Below are 13077 nucleotides of genomic sequence, written 5' to 3' on the forward strand. Positions count from 1 at the left end.
CGCTGAGGGTGCCGGTGGTGCTGACCGGGTGTCTTTGTTTCCCCTCCAGGTGCAGGTGAAGCTGGTGTCGCCGTGGGGATCGCGGCCCCAGAGTCACCATGAAGGTAAGGCGTCACTCAACCAGCTTGGGTGGCTTTCGAATTCAGGAAGTGTAGGGGCCATGACTGTGGCGGGCCTGCGAGTTTTGCAGAGGCAGGTGTGTGGAGTGGCTCGGTGCGGAGCTTTCCCCTGGAGACAGGGTCAGCTGGTGCGAACATCCACGGGCTGTGTCGTGGAGTTGTGGAGTCAGTTAGGAGACTATCTCACCAAAGCTGTGCGGCTCCGGAATAGAGCAGCGTCTTTTGCATGGAACCTTAGGAACTACTGCACGGACGAAAGCGTCTTAATTCGTAAAACAGAAAGCTGGGTCTAGTAACCTGACTGTTAAACAGTACTGCTATACAGTGGGCCGGCAAACACCGATGAAAGAAAATTTCATTTGATTGTGTCTCAGAGCCGTGGATTTTAAGCAGAAAGCAAAAAATAATTTTGAAGACGTTTAAAGCAGTCTGCTGCTCTTTACTTTAGAGATCTTATATGGCCTGTTGCACCTTGTATTTCCAGGAACTTAGGGTTGTAAGGTTCATTTTTCTTTGTGTTGATGTACTGGATCTTGGCGTTGTCATGTGCTCTGCTCTGATGTGTTTTGTGGAAAACTGATGGTCAGGTTCCTCTAAAGTAAACGTATTGACTGCAGAATAGCTTCTAAGAAATGTGTCTTAAGAAGTAGTTTGTGAATTGGTGGAATAAATCATAGCAATATAAATACAGGTGGTTTTTGTCATTTTAGGAAGTTGTAAAGTTTTTCTTTTTAATTACACTGGTACGAAAAGCTTTGGGTTTCTGATATATCTAGATTTAACTGGTTCAATCTTTTTGTTGTTGTTGTTTTTCGAGACTGGGTTTCTCTGTATTGTTTTTTGGAGGCTGTCCTGGAACATGCTCTGTAGACCAGGCTGGCCTCGAACTCACAGAGATCCGCCTGCCTCTGCCTGCCTAGTGCTGGGATTAAAGGCATGTGCTACCAATGCCTGGCAACTGGTTGAATCTTGATACTAAAATATGTTTTCCTTTAAGTCCATACAAATTCAGATGTGTTTGAAAACGGTAGTAGTGTGTGTTTACAGGATCGAAATGTAATCGATAACATTCAGAATGTAAATGGCATCTACTTTTGACAGTTCTTTTGGGTTTTCTTTTCTTTTTTTTTTTTTAAATTCATTTCTCTTGTCTCCAGAGTGAGGATTTCTTTTGTAGGACTGCATCCAGGTATAGTTTCAAAAACTTCTGTTTATAGAAGAATGCAAATTCTTGCCACTTTAAGTATTTGCCTATTGTACAAAGCAGGTTAGCCCTTTTTTTTGGTTTTTGGAGACAGGGTTTCTCTGTGGCTTTGGAGGCTGTCCTGGAACTCACTTGGTAGTCCAGGTTGGTCTCGAACTCACAGAGATCCGCCTGCCTCTGCCTCACGAGTGCTGGGATTAAAGGCGTGCTCCACCAACGCCCGGCAGGTTAGCCCATTTTTAAAGGTTTTTTTTTGTTTTGTTTTGTTTTGTTTTTTTTTTTTTTTTTGAGTTTAGGGCTCTGTAGATGGCTTGGTTTTTATTTATTGAGTTCCTGTCTTACTTTCATGTGAATGAAAACATAGCCAGTGATATATCAGAGATGAAACCCTTTTCTTCTTAGGCATGTGCACAACTTGAGTGAAAAGTGAGTTTATTAGGAAAAGGTGAGGTTTTTAGGAAAAGCATGTAACTGCCTTGCTGTTTGAAAACTTGGGAAAAATTTTAAGTTGACTGATATATGTTTAATATATTTGGAAGATGAATACATTTTTGGAATGTTGTAATCTGTCACAGTTCCTATTGTAATGCATGCCTGACATATCTTAGAATGTAAATGTCTTTCTGAAAGGGTTATACTAAATTGAAGATGTTGATTTTTGTTCCTTCCTTTCTTTTCCTGTTTAATAAGCTTGTCTGTTAAAAGAAAGGCAAAGACAAGCCAGGTGTGCCGGTGCATGCATGTTAATCCCAGCAGGGGAAGGAGGGTTAGTAGTTCAAGGCCAGCCTGTGTTATATGGTGAGCTAGAGGCTAGCCTAGCATACATATTGAGTTGGAAGCCAGCCAATGCCACATGAAACTCTGTCTTCAAAATAACAAGGAAAAGAAAGTATGTATGAAACTTTAGCCTTGAGTTTCATGCTATTACACAAATGCATTATGTGTGTGTGTGTGCCTGTTACTACCTTTAAAATAAAGGTACTTGTTACTAGTAATGTTAAAAAAGTTGTTAAACAGATTTCTAACTTTATAAAGAACTTTCTGTTTTTAGTTTAGAAAATTCTGGAGACGGTTATCTATTACTAATTGCTAGTATTAAAGTCTTTTTGCAATTTAATTTCCTATGTGTAAAAATAAATTCCTCCTGAGTGAGTGCCTGAGTGATGGCTCAGTGGTTTGGAGCCCGGAGCCCTTCCTCATGGGAGTTGAGTACCCAGCACCTATGTTTTCCAACCACCTTGTAACTCCAGTTCCTAGGAAGGAATCTACACTCACTTCTGGGTTCCACAGACACCTAGACACATTCATTTCCGTAGTCACACACACATACACATAAATAAAAGTAATAAAGATAAATTCTTTGAAAAATGATGGCATATACCTTTAATTGCAGCACATAGGCGGCAGGGGCAGGCAGATCTTTGTGAGTTTGAGGCCAGCCTGGGCTACATAGATCGGTTATCAAAGAAACAAAATAAAATGAAGAAAAGGTATTTAATGGTGACTATATTGGGCCCAATTTTTTGTGTGAAAAAAGGTTTCCTGTAGTTTGTGTGCATGTACATGGTGTGAATATGATTTTAAGCTGTTTGTTGATTTTTTTTTTGTTTTTTTTTTTTGTTTTTTGGGGGACAGGATTTCTCTGTGGGCTTTGGAGCCTATCCTGGCACCCACTCTACTTGTAGACCATGCTGCTCTCGGAACTCACAGAGATCCGCCTGCCTCTGCCTCCCGAGTGCTGGGATTAAAGGCGTGTGCCTCCCACTGGCTGAAACAAGCTTTTAAATTTGTTCAAAAAAGTAATTTACACAAAGCCTGGTCATGATTAGTGTGCTCTGTCTGGAGATTATTTTTGCAATCTGTTTGTGAGAACTGTGACTTGTCACATAAAAGTAGCCTGCTTTAGGATTGGTATTACTGTTGCTGTAGACACTGCTGTTAGGTAAAGGTCTGTGTGTGTGTGTGTGTGTGTGTGTGTGTGTGTGTGTGTGTGTGTACAGACTCCCATGAGGTCAGAGGACAATTTATGGAAGTTGATTTGTCTCTTTCCACCAAATGTGTCCTTAGGATTGAACTCCTACTGTAAGAGTGAATCATAAGCCTTATAGTAAGGACTTTTAACTGCTGACCATCTCAATAACTCTTCTGTTGGTTTTCATAATTTTGGTTGGTATAACTTTCAGCATCAATGTGAAACATTAGGAGATAGGCTATGAAAATTACAGCTAATTATGTTAGATTGATTCCTACTTTTATTTTGAAACTAAAATGTGTCTGTTTTTTATACTGTACATTTTACCAACATTTATAATATATTGTAAGTTGTAGAGTGAAGTGGGCTATGTGTGGCCTAGACATTAGAATGTTTAGGGAATGAATGATTTAGATTCTGTACTTAGCGTCTGGGTTTTTCCATATGTATCTTTGTCTCAGTGAGGACTGGACTGGACTGTGTAAACAGTGGTTGGTTATAAGTGGCCTCTTTTCAGTTCTGGGTGTGCATGCATACTATTTCTTTTCCTCCTTTCCCTTTCTTTGCTTCCTTTCCTGCCTTGTTTTTGTTGTTGTTGTTGTTTTGTTTTGTTTTTCCTCTTAAATAAATCATCATTTAAGAACTACTGCCGTGTATTAGGCAGGGCAATGAGGTAGCATCAGCAATTTTGGTTACTCTCCTTGTAGTAGAAGACACTGAAAACTAAAGCACTTTCTAGAGTTCCACCATATCGTTATTCAGTACGTGTTATGGAAGGACAGCTAAATGAAAGAGTCATGGAAACTTTTCTGGTATAGTTGACATCTGTGCTGAGTGTTAAAGAAAGGGAAAAGCACTTCAGATGGAAGGGAACAGACACTGGGCGGAAAGGCACAAAACAGGGTGATACATATGGAAACTTAGGTTTGTTAGAGCTGTTGCCAGGCCTGTTGTCCCACCTACTTTTGAGACTGGTAGGAGAATGGCCAATTCACTGCTGCCTAGGTTACAGAGTGAGCTCAAGGCTGACCTGAGTGATTTTGTGAGATCTTATCTCCATTTAAAAACAGTATGATGTGTTTGGGTGAGACTAGAAGAACAGTGATAGAGATGGAGTGAACTACTCCTCCCTTTGAGCTAATGAGATTGAAGTGACTACCATCGAGTTACAATTATAGTCTGAAGTTTTTCTTAGGTGCTATGTGAGGGGCCTGGAGGCATGGTTCAGTTCATAAAGTGTGTGTTGCACAAGCATGAGGGATCTGACTTGGACCCCAGCACCATGTAAAAAGCCCAATATAGCGGTGGTTACTTGTAATCTCAGCACTACTGAGGGAGGAGATACTGAGGCTTGTGTGATAGCCAATCCAGTCAAAAGGAATTGGTGTGTTCCAGGTTCAGAGCAAGACGCTGTCTGAAAAAGAAAAGATGGAGAGGGGCTGCTGAGATGGCTCAGCTGATAAAGGCGCTTGCTGCCAAGCCTGACAGCCTGAGTTTGAGTCAAGAAGCCCTTCTGGTTTCCACATAAGTATGTTCCTCTCCCAACCACACACAAAAGAAATAAATGTAATAATTTTTAAAAAGATAGGCATTGGTGGCACACGCCTTTAATCCCAGCACTCGACAGGCAGAGGTAAGCTGATCTCTGTGAGTTTGAGGCCAGCCTGATCTACAGAGCATGTTCCAGGACGGCCTCCAAAACAATACAGAGAAACCCTGCCTTAAACCCTCCCCCCAAAAAAGATAGTGATTGAAGAAGGCACTTGATTGTTGATGACAACCTTTGACCAATGGGCATGCACTCAAGTACATTTGCGCCCATACACATGCACACATGAACTGGTACTCATGTACAAGTTATATGAAACTTTAAAAATTAATTTTAAGGAAATGAGAGAGAAAGAGAGAGAGGGAGGGAGGGAGAGGACACATATTTGTGTGCCAGAGTGAACATTGGAGGTTAGGAGACAACTTGGTTTATTGGGTCTCACCGTTTTCCTCTATATAGGTTCTGAAAATAAATAAAATTCAGGTCACCAGCCTTAGTACCCTTCATTTTCCAAGCTCTCATTTGATCCTCTTCATGGGACTGCCTTGCCTTGAAAATTTCAGTCTCCAAAAACTGATAAATGTACAGTTCTGTATAGTTAATATGTTTTGTGGCTGGGTGGCCTCAAACTCTTAGAGATCCACTTCCTCTGCCTCCCAAGTGCTGGGATTAAAGGCCTGACTCCGTGTTGTAACCATTAAGTTATCCAACCTTGTGTACTCTGTAGAAGCCAGGAAGTCTTCTAAAGGGTCTTGAACTGAAGAGTGAAGCAGTGTGGTACATATTTTCAAACCAGAGCAGTAATTGATTAAGGAGAGTAGACTAATGTAATAAGAGTGTAAGTGGACAGACTAGTCAGTCAGAGAGTGGTCAGCTGGTAGTGAAAGGGTGATGGGAAAGCCATAGTATAAGGTGGAGGTGATTGAAATAGAAATGCTAGATGTAAAGTGAATGTTCTCCTTCTTGCTGTTAACACAGAGCAGCTCCTGAGACACCTGCCCTCTACTTAACATTCTCTTTGTTTTATGTAGTCAGTACATGGAGCTCCTCAAATGGATTGCAACCAAAAAGGATTTCCACCTTCTGGTCTGTCCTCAACAGTGTGTTAGTTATTTTTATTTATTTTTTAATTTAAAAAAATGAGATATAACTCACAAACTATAAATTTGCTTTTTAAAGTTCATTTATTTACTTATTTTTTAGAGACAGGTTTCAATATGTTGCCGTAGCTGTCCTGGAACTAGGTCTGAAGACCAGGCTGGCCTCTAACTCAGAGATTTGTCTACCTTTGCCTCTGCCTCTGCCTTCTGCCTTGAGTGTTGGGATTAAAGGCGTTAATCACTACTGCCTGGATAAAAATATTTTTATTTAAAGATTTGTAACATTTACTTTCTGTGCACATATACATGGTCCATGTTGAATATCCTCAGATGTGCCTATTCATATATGTTTATTTGAACATAAGTATGTATACATTAAATTTTTTGTTACATTTTAAATTTTATTGTGTGCGGGTATGTACATGGTAGTTTTTGTGTTGAAGGTCAGAGGGCAATTTGTGGGAGTCTGTTCTCTCTTTCTACCATGTGGGGTTCTAGGGATCAAATTCAGGCTTAGTGGCAAGTGGCTTTATCTACAGAAGCATCTAGGTAGCCCAGGTGAATATTTATTTTTCAGTCTGTTGACTCTTTGGAGTGGACCTTTTCCTTTTCAGGGAGTGTGGCTTGTGATAACCTATTGAGTGCTAAGTATTTACCTTGGGGCGTTTGTGTTGTGACAGGTGGCTATTAAGACCCTGGAGACTTAGAAAATGCACTCATCATTTACTGAATGCTGTTGTGTGCTAGTCTCTGTTCTGGCTGTTTTATGAATCAAACAGGTGGAAGTTCCTGGGTCTGTGGATCCCACATGTTAAGACAGTTTGTTAGCAAAAAGGAGTAAATATGATAAATTGCTGCTTTAAGGAATGGATAATGTGGGAATAAGGAAAGGAGTGGACTGGGTAAGGGTGGTGAATTCAGGGCCTGGGTGGGGTGTAAGAGTTGGCATTATTGAGAAATTTGGTCAGGTACTTGAACCCTCACTTAGGGCCATGTGGCTGGCCAGGTCTCAAAGCACTAGATAGAGGCCAGGCTAGTTGGTATGAACAAGGGAGGAAAGCAGTGGGAAGGGATAGGGTGAAGGGTGTATGGGGCAGAGCCCAGCAGGCCCTTCTAGAACCTGGGAGGTATTTTGAGGACTCTGGCTGACTGCTGTGGAAATAGGTAGCATTGCAGGTCTTAAAGAGAAGTGGTGCAGTTTCACTGCAGAGCGGTGGAGTTTGATTGTGTTTTAAAGGGTCCCTGGCTGCTGTGCAAAAAAATGCTAGTGGGAGGGAGGAAGATGGGAGCCATCAAGAGATGAAGCTATTTTATTAAAGGATGATGGTAAGATGATGGTAGCTGCTTTTGGAAGTATTTATATTCTGTGGCAGAAAAAAAATCTCATATGTTGCTCTGTGAAATGTGGCTTGAAACAAGTACAGACATGTCATTCTTAATGACTTTTTGTGTAGAGCTGAATTCTTATGGCACATTTAATCACTAATCCCCCCTTCTCATTCACCTCTGAGCATCTCAATATGTTGATAGTGCAGGTAGCCACAGGTGGTCATTTTACTACTATTGCTACTGTTACTGTTATTATTACTACTAGTATTTTATTTTAGAGATAGGGTCTCACGTAGCTCACACTGACTTTCAGTTTGCTATGTAGCTGATGCTGGCCTAGAACTAATCATTCTGCCTCCACCTTCCTCATGCTGGGATTAAAGACATGTGCCACCTCACCTAGATCTGTTAGCTAGATTTTGATCTTTGGATTTAGTAGTGACAAGCAAGCACTCTACCAATTGACGTGGATGTCCAGTTTTTCTATTTGTGAAGCTTTTGAAAGAACCATTTGTTTTTGCTTAACTCTCACAACTGGGCCCTGGCTTCTAATCAATCCCACACCTAAGAATAGTATCTTTCAACATATTCTTTTTTTTTTTTTTTTTTTTTTTCAAGACAGGGTTTCTCTGTGGCTTTGGAGGCTGTCCTGGAACTAGCTCTTGTAAACCAGGCTAGTCTTTTACTCAACAGAAATCCACCTGCCTCTGCCTCCCCGGTGTTGGGATTAAAGGCGTGCAACACCAATACCCAACTCAACACATTCTTTTTGACAAGTTTGGTACAAGTAGATATCCATGGAGTACATTGTGTACATGAGGTGATTGTAGTTACAAATTTTCACAAAAGACATGTTCTTTTATCTTTTGGCAATTTTCTTTCTTTCCTTTTATTTTTATTTTAATTGTGTTCATTTTTGAGACAGGATCTCACTATGTGTGGCCCTGGCTTGCAGGGAACTGGCTATGTAGATCTGGCTGACCTTGCACTCATTGATGAGTTTGCCTGACTGTGCCTCCCAAGGTGGTTTATCAACATGACCCCTGCTCTTTTTTTTTCTTCCTTAATTTTTAAATTTATCTTATGTTTATGAGTGTTTGGTTACATGTATGTACCACATGTATGTAGTGCCTGCAGAAACCAAAAGGGTGTCAGATCTCTTGGAGTTGTAGTCACATGAGGTTTGGCCATGTGGGTGCTAGGAACTGAACCTGACTCTTCTGCAAGAGCAGCAAGTATTCTTAACTACTTGATGATTTTCTTGCTCATGGCAATTGTTACTTTATGGGAATAGTCAAATGAAGTTACACTAGAATGCCTAGAGGGATGATATCAGATGCCATTGTTACCGGTGTTGGTTTTTATAGTGACAGCCTTTCATCCAGCAAGAACCAATGGCAGATTCCTACTTTTCATTGACCTACCCCAATTTTTTTTTTTTTTTTTGAGACAGGGTTTCTCTGTATAACAGCCCTGGCTGTCCTGGAACTCACAGAGATCTGCTCTCACCCCCCCATTTCCCCCAATGCTGTCATTAAAGGCATATTAAAGGTATACACCACCATGTCTGGATGACATACCCATTTTTATAGTAGTTACCCGGCTCTATAGCAGAAAGTAATTTTTTTTTTAAAGATAGGCCTTCATTTAACCCAGGCTGGCTTAAGACTGGGTATGTAGCCAAGGTTGACCTTGAGTTTTGATTTTTTTTTCTTGCCCTTCCCAAGTGCTGGAACAGCTACATACTACCACATCTAGCAACAACAAATTCCTGAACAGGACACACACTGTCTTCTTTCTGATATCACAGAACAGCATAGTGACTCTTCTGGACAGTTTTAACCCCATTAGAAGTAAGTGCTAGTATTCTAGTATTCTGTGAAAGAAGACCTGTCTTAGCCTCTCAGTGCTGGGATTAAAGTGTGGTCACTATTCCCCATCTTTCATTCTTTTGGTTTTTTTTTTTTTTGTTTGTTTGTTTTTTGGTTTTACGAGACAGGGTTTCTCTGTACTGTTTTGGAGGCTATTGGTCCAGCCCGGCCTCGAACTCACAGAGATCCGCCTGCCTCTGCCTCCCGAGTGCTAGGATTAAAGGCATGAGCCACCACCGCCCGGCTTTCATTCTTTTAATAGTTAATAGACAAATGATTGTAGAATGTGGAAGATACATATTTTGGTAAACTATGGGATGCTGTGATATAATTAATTTGAAGTTTTTATTACCTTAGTGCAAAGTATCAGTTTCAGCTTGTAACTTGAGTAACTTGAGTGATACAAAGGAAAATATTAATGAAAATAGCCATTACTACCTTTTTGGCTTAGCCTCCTTTAAACCTGATGGACACGGAGCAAAACATATACACAAGTTAGCTTTTGTTACCCGATGATTGAAATATTTTGATACAAATGATTTACATCAAAATGAGAGAATATCTGTTGCCTCTTAAACAATTAAGCAATATAGTCTGTTTGATATTACTAATTGGAGTGTTTAATTTAAAGAGTTATTAAATTAATTTTTCTTTTTAAGTGGAAATGAAATTGGGATTTTCCTATGAAAAATAGTATGCTTTTAAGATATGTGATCATTTTCTTACTAAAATTGGAGATAGTGTTCCGATTTGGGGAAAGTTGGGTGAGGGGTTAGACAACTTTATAAACAGTTTACTTGAATGTAAAAACCAAGTAAATAAAATTAAAATAAGAAAAGGCTGGTTTGCATAGACCAAGAAACCTTATTTCAGGAGCTCAGTTGGCTATGCTGAGGATTGTATTTTCTAATTGGTTATAAAAGCAAGAGGTGTAGTTGGGCGATGGTGGCACACACCTTTAATCCCAACACTCCGCAGAGGCAGGCAGATCTCTGAAAGTTTGAGGCCAGACTGGTCTACAGAGCTATTCTAGGACAGCTAGGGCTGTTACACAGAAACCCTGTCTCCTGGAGCTGCTAGAGTTAACAGGTGATTGTTAGTGAGCTTCCTGACGTGGCTTGATATGGGTGCTAGGAACGGGATCTCTTGCTCTTCTGCAAGAGCAGCAACTACGCTCAACTTGAACCATTTCTTCAGCCCCATAGTTACTCTTAGGATTCTCTAAAATCTGTTGTTTACAAGTTAAATTTAATTAAAATCTTGGATTTCGTGGGAATATTTCATAAAGTAAGTAAAAGTTTTTATTTTATGTGTTTGAATATTTTGCATACATGCTTGTATTCTACACACATACCTGGTGTCTGCAGAGGCCAGAAGCAGCTGTTTGATTTCCTGGAACTATAGTTAGAGACTGACTTCACGTTTGTAGTCCTCCTGCCTCAGCCTCCTAAGTGCCATGGCTATGTGCCAACATGCCTTGACTTGTCTCTTAAATTCTAGTTTGGGAACTTTGGTAATGTAAGTCAAGGATATCTGAATTGCTACATACGTGTTCTATTACTATTCCTTTAAAACAACTTTTTAGTTGAAAAGTTTTTGTGCATTTTTTTATGTTACTCTGTGTGTGTGGGTAAGTGCATGCCATTGCACATAGGGAGGTCAGAGGACAACGTCAGGGTGTTCATCTTGTTGAAGAAGGGCCTCTATTGTTTCTACCCATCTCTGCTTCCCATCTTGCCACAAGAGTGCTGGAATTACAAATATACTACCACATCCACTTGTTATGTGGGTTGTGGGAAATGACCTCGGGTTTCCAGCCTTGAATAGTTAGTGCTTTTACCCACGGGCATCTCCTTGTCCCAGGTCTGTTATTTAGATCCAAAAAGTTAGTAGTCTTTGTGTGTGTGTGTGTGTGTGTGTGTGTGTAATGAGTACTGTTGCAGGATGTTTGCACTGATACCCTGAGACTGTGTTAGTAAAGTTAACCTTGAATCGGGGCAAAACCAGCAACTAGCTGACCTGTATTAGCCACAGAGAATCCAGGAATACTGATAGAGAAGATGTACAGGAAAGAGTACAGAGGAATTTAGAGATTTTCAGGTCTTTTCCATTATGGGAAATGTGTCGAGAAGGTCAGCAGGCTTCTCCTCTACCATTTTTTTTTTCATCTATCAGGTTTTCACCCCAGTATCTGACTCCTGAGTTTTTATTGGTAATAGAACAACTTAGATAAACTCAAGAGTACTGTAGGGGATCAAACCCAAAGGCCTTGTGCATACAAGTACCCTACCATTGAGCTATACAACTAGGTCCAGGTTTGAAAACATTTGACTTCAGAAAACAATTGCTTATCCAGAACATAGTCATTGATGACTACTTAATAAGCTTCATTGAAAATAATGCTTTTAGCTTTTAGCAATATGCTAGTTACTACCCAATCGGCTGTTCTTTCTGCAGTGTACACATGAATTTTTCTTTGAAAAAAAAAAACCCAGAACAAACAAAAGAGAGAATGTAATCACTTCCATAGCAGAAACGAACATTTGAAGCTATTGAACCTTTTAGCAAAAGACATAGAGAAAAGATTTACTTGCACTGATAGTTAAGATGTCTTTTAAACTGCCTTTTAAAAAGTGCCCAGTAAGTGGTGTTAGTGATTAAAGGTGGTGATAGCTAGGACACAGAGAAGTCTTTTCTATCCTTTATTGGTTGCTGAAATTTAGGTACAGTTTTTGAGATAAAGGTAAATTATTAGTTTTAAGTTTTGTAGTCATTAGTTATTTCTTAGAACATCCCTCTGAGGCAGGTCAGCAGCATTTTGCTCTTTTTATGGTTGAAGAAGCAGATGCAAAGATGCTGAGTGATGTGCCCACAGGCACACATTTAATTGATCATAGAGCTTCACTCCAGTTAGTACACTGAGCCCTGCTGCCTAATTATTATAAGTAAGTTGTGGCCATTTAGTGACCTTTTGATAGCTTTATTGATTAGTGAATATAGTTGCAAACCCTTTGACTACTTATTGGAAACAGGTTTGTATCTAGAGTTTATTTACATGGTGGAATTAAGCATTCTTAAATAAATTTACCCAATTCTCTTAAAAATCAGAAGACATTTGAAAATATATTAATGAACTACAGTGAGTTTAATTCTGGGAAACCTTTTCCTGTTTCATAGTTGGTTTCTTTTCTTTCTTGGTTTTTTGTTTGTTTTGTTTTTCGAGATAGGGTTTCTCTGTATTGTTTTGGAGGCTGTCCTGGAACTCGCTCTGTGTAGACCAGGCTGGCCTCGAACTCACAGAGATCCGCCTGCCTCTTTCTGTGGAGTGCTGGGATTAAGGTGAGCACCACCACTGCTCGGCTACTGTTGAATTTTTTTAGAAGTGAAGAATTTATGTAAAACTATATTAGCTAATTTTTGAGACACTGAATGGAATAGCTTCTGCCTCCTGATGCTGGAATTAAAGAATTTCACTACCACCCCTGGCTTGGTACTTATAATCTTTACAAACCCATTTAGCAAATTTCCTTTTTGTGTGGTGGTGGTAGAATGTATCAATTTCCTGTTAAAGCAACTTGTTACAAATTTAGTTTCTGTTAAAACTTAGCTTAGATTTCCAGAGGTCAGGAGTCCTGCATGGCTTTTACTGGACTCCTTTGTCTTCCAGGGGCAACTTATGTTCCTTACCTTTTGCAACTTTGGAGGCTAACACATCCCAGTTTTTAAATATTAAAATTGTATTTTATTGTGGGTATGGGTTTCTGCCTGAACCAATGTGTACTACATACATGCAGTACCCAAGATGGCCAGAAGAGGGCATCAGAATCTCCCAAACTGGAGTTACAGAAGTGAGTAGGCTGCCATGTGGAAGTTTGGAATTTGAACTAGGTCCTCTAGAAGAGCAGCCAGTTAGTGCTCTTAACTCCTTAACCA

At 40.0% G+C, this 13077-nt stretch overlaps 1 protein-coding gene across 6 annotated transcripts in view; it reads left to right on the forward strand.

Moving 5' to 3' along the window:
• Arid4b (AT-rich interaction domain 4B) overlaps positions 1-13077 on the forward strand; it is a 123258-nt gene that overhangs the window by 896 nt on the left and 109285 nt on the right. For all 6 annotated transcript variants that reach the window (XR_002383075.2, XM_005071794.4, XM_013114666.3 and 3 more), the window contains exon 2: positions 50-104. Coding sequence is in view for 5 of the 6 variants with exons in the window: in XM_005071794.4 (XP_005071851.1) it covers positions 99-104 (6 nt within the window). In the remaining variant the exon portion in view is untranslated. The remainder of the gene's footprint in view (positions 1-49; positions 105-13077) is intronic.

The sequence above is a fragment of the Mesocricetus auratus genome, unplaced genomic scaffold, assembly GCF_017639785.1.
Source record: "Mesocricetus auratus isolate SY011 unplaced genomic scaffold, BCM_Maur_2.0 Super-Scaffold_100013, whole genome shotgun sequence".
NCBI lineage: Eukaryota > Metazoa > Chordata > Mammalia > Rodentia > Cricetidae > Mesocricetus > Mesocricetus auratus.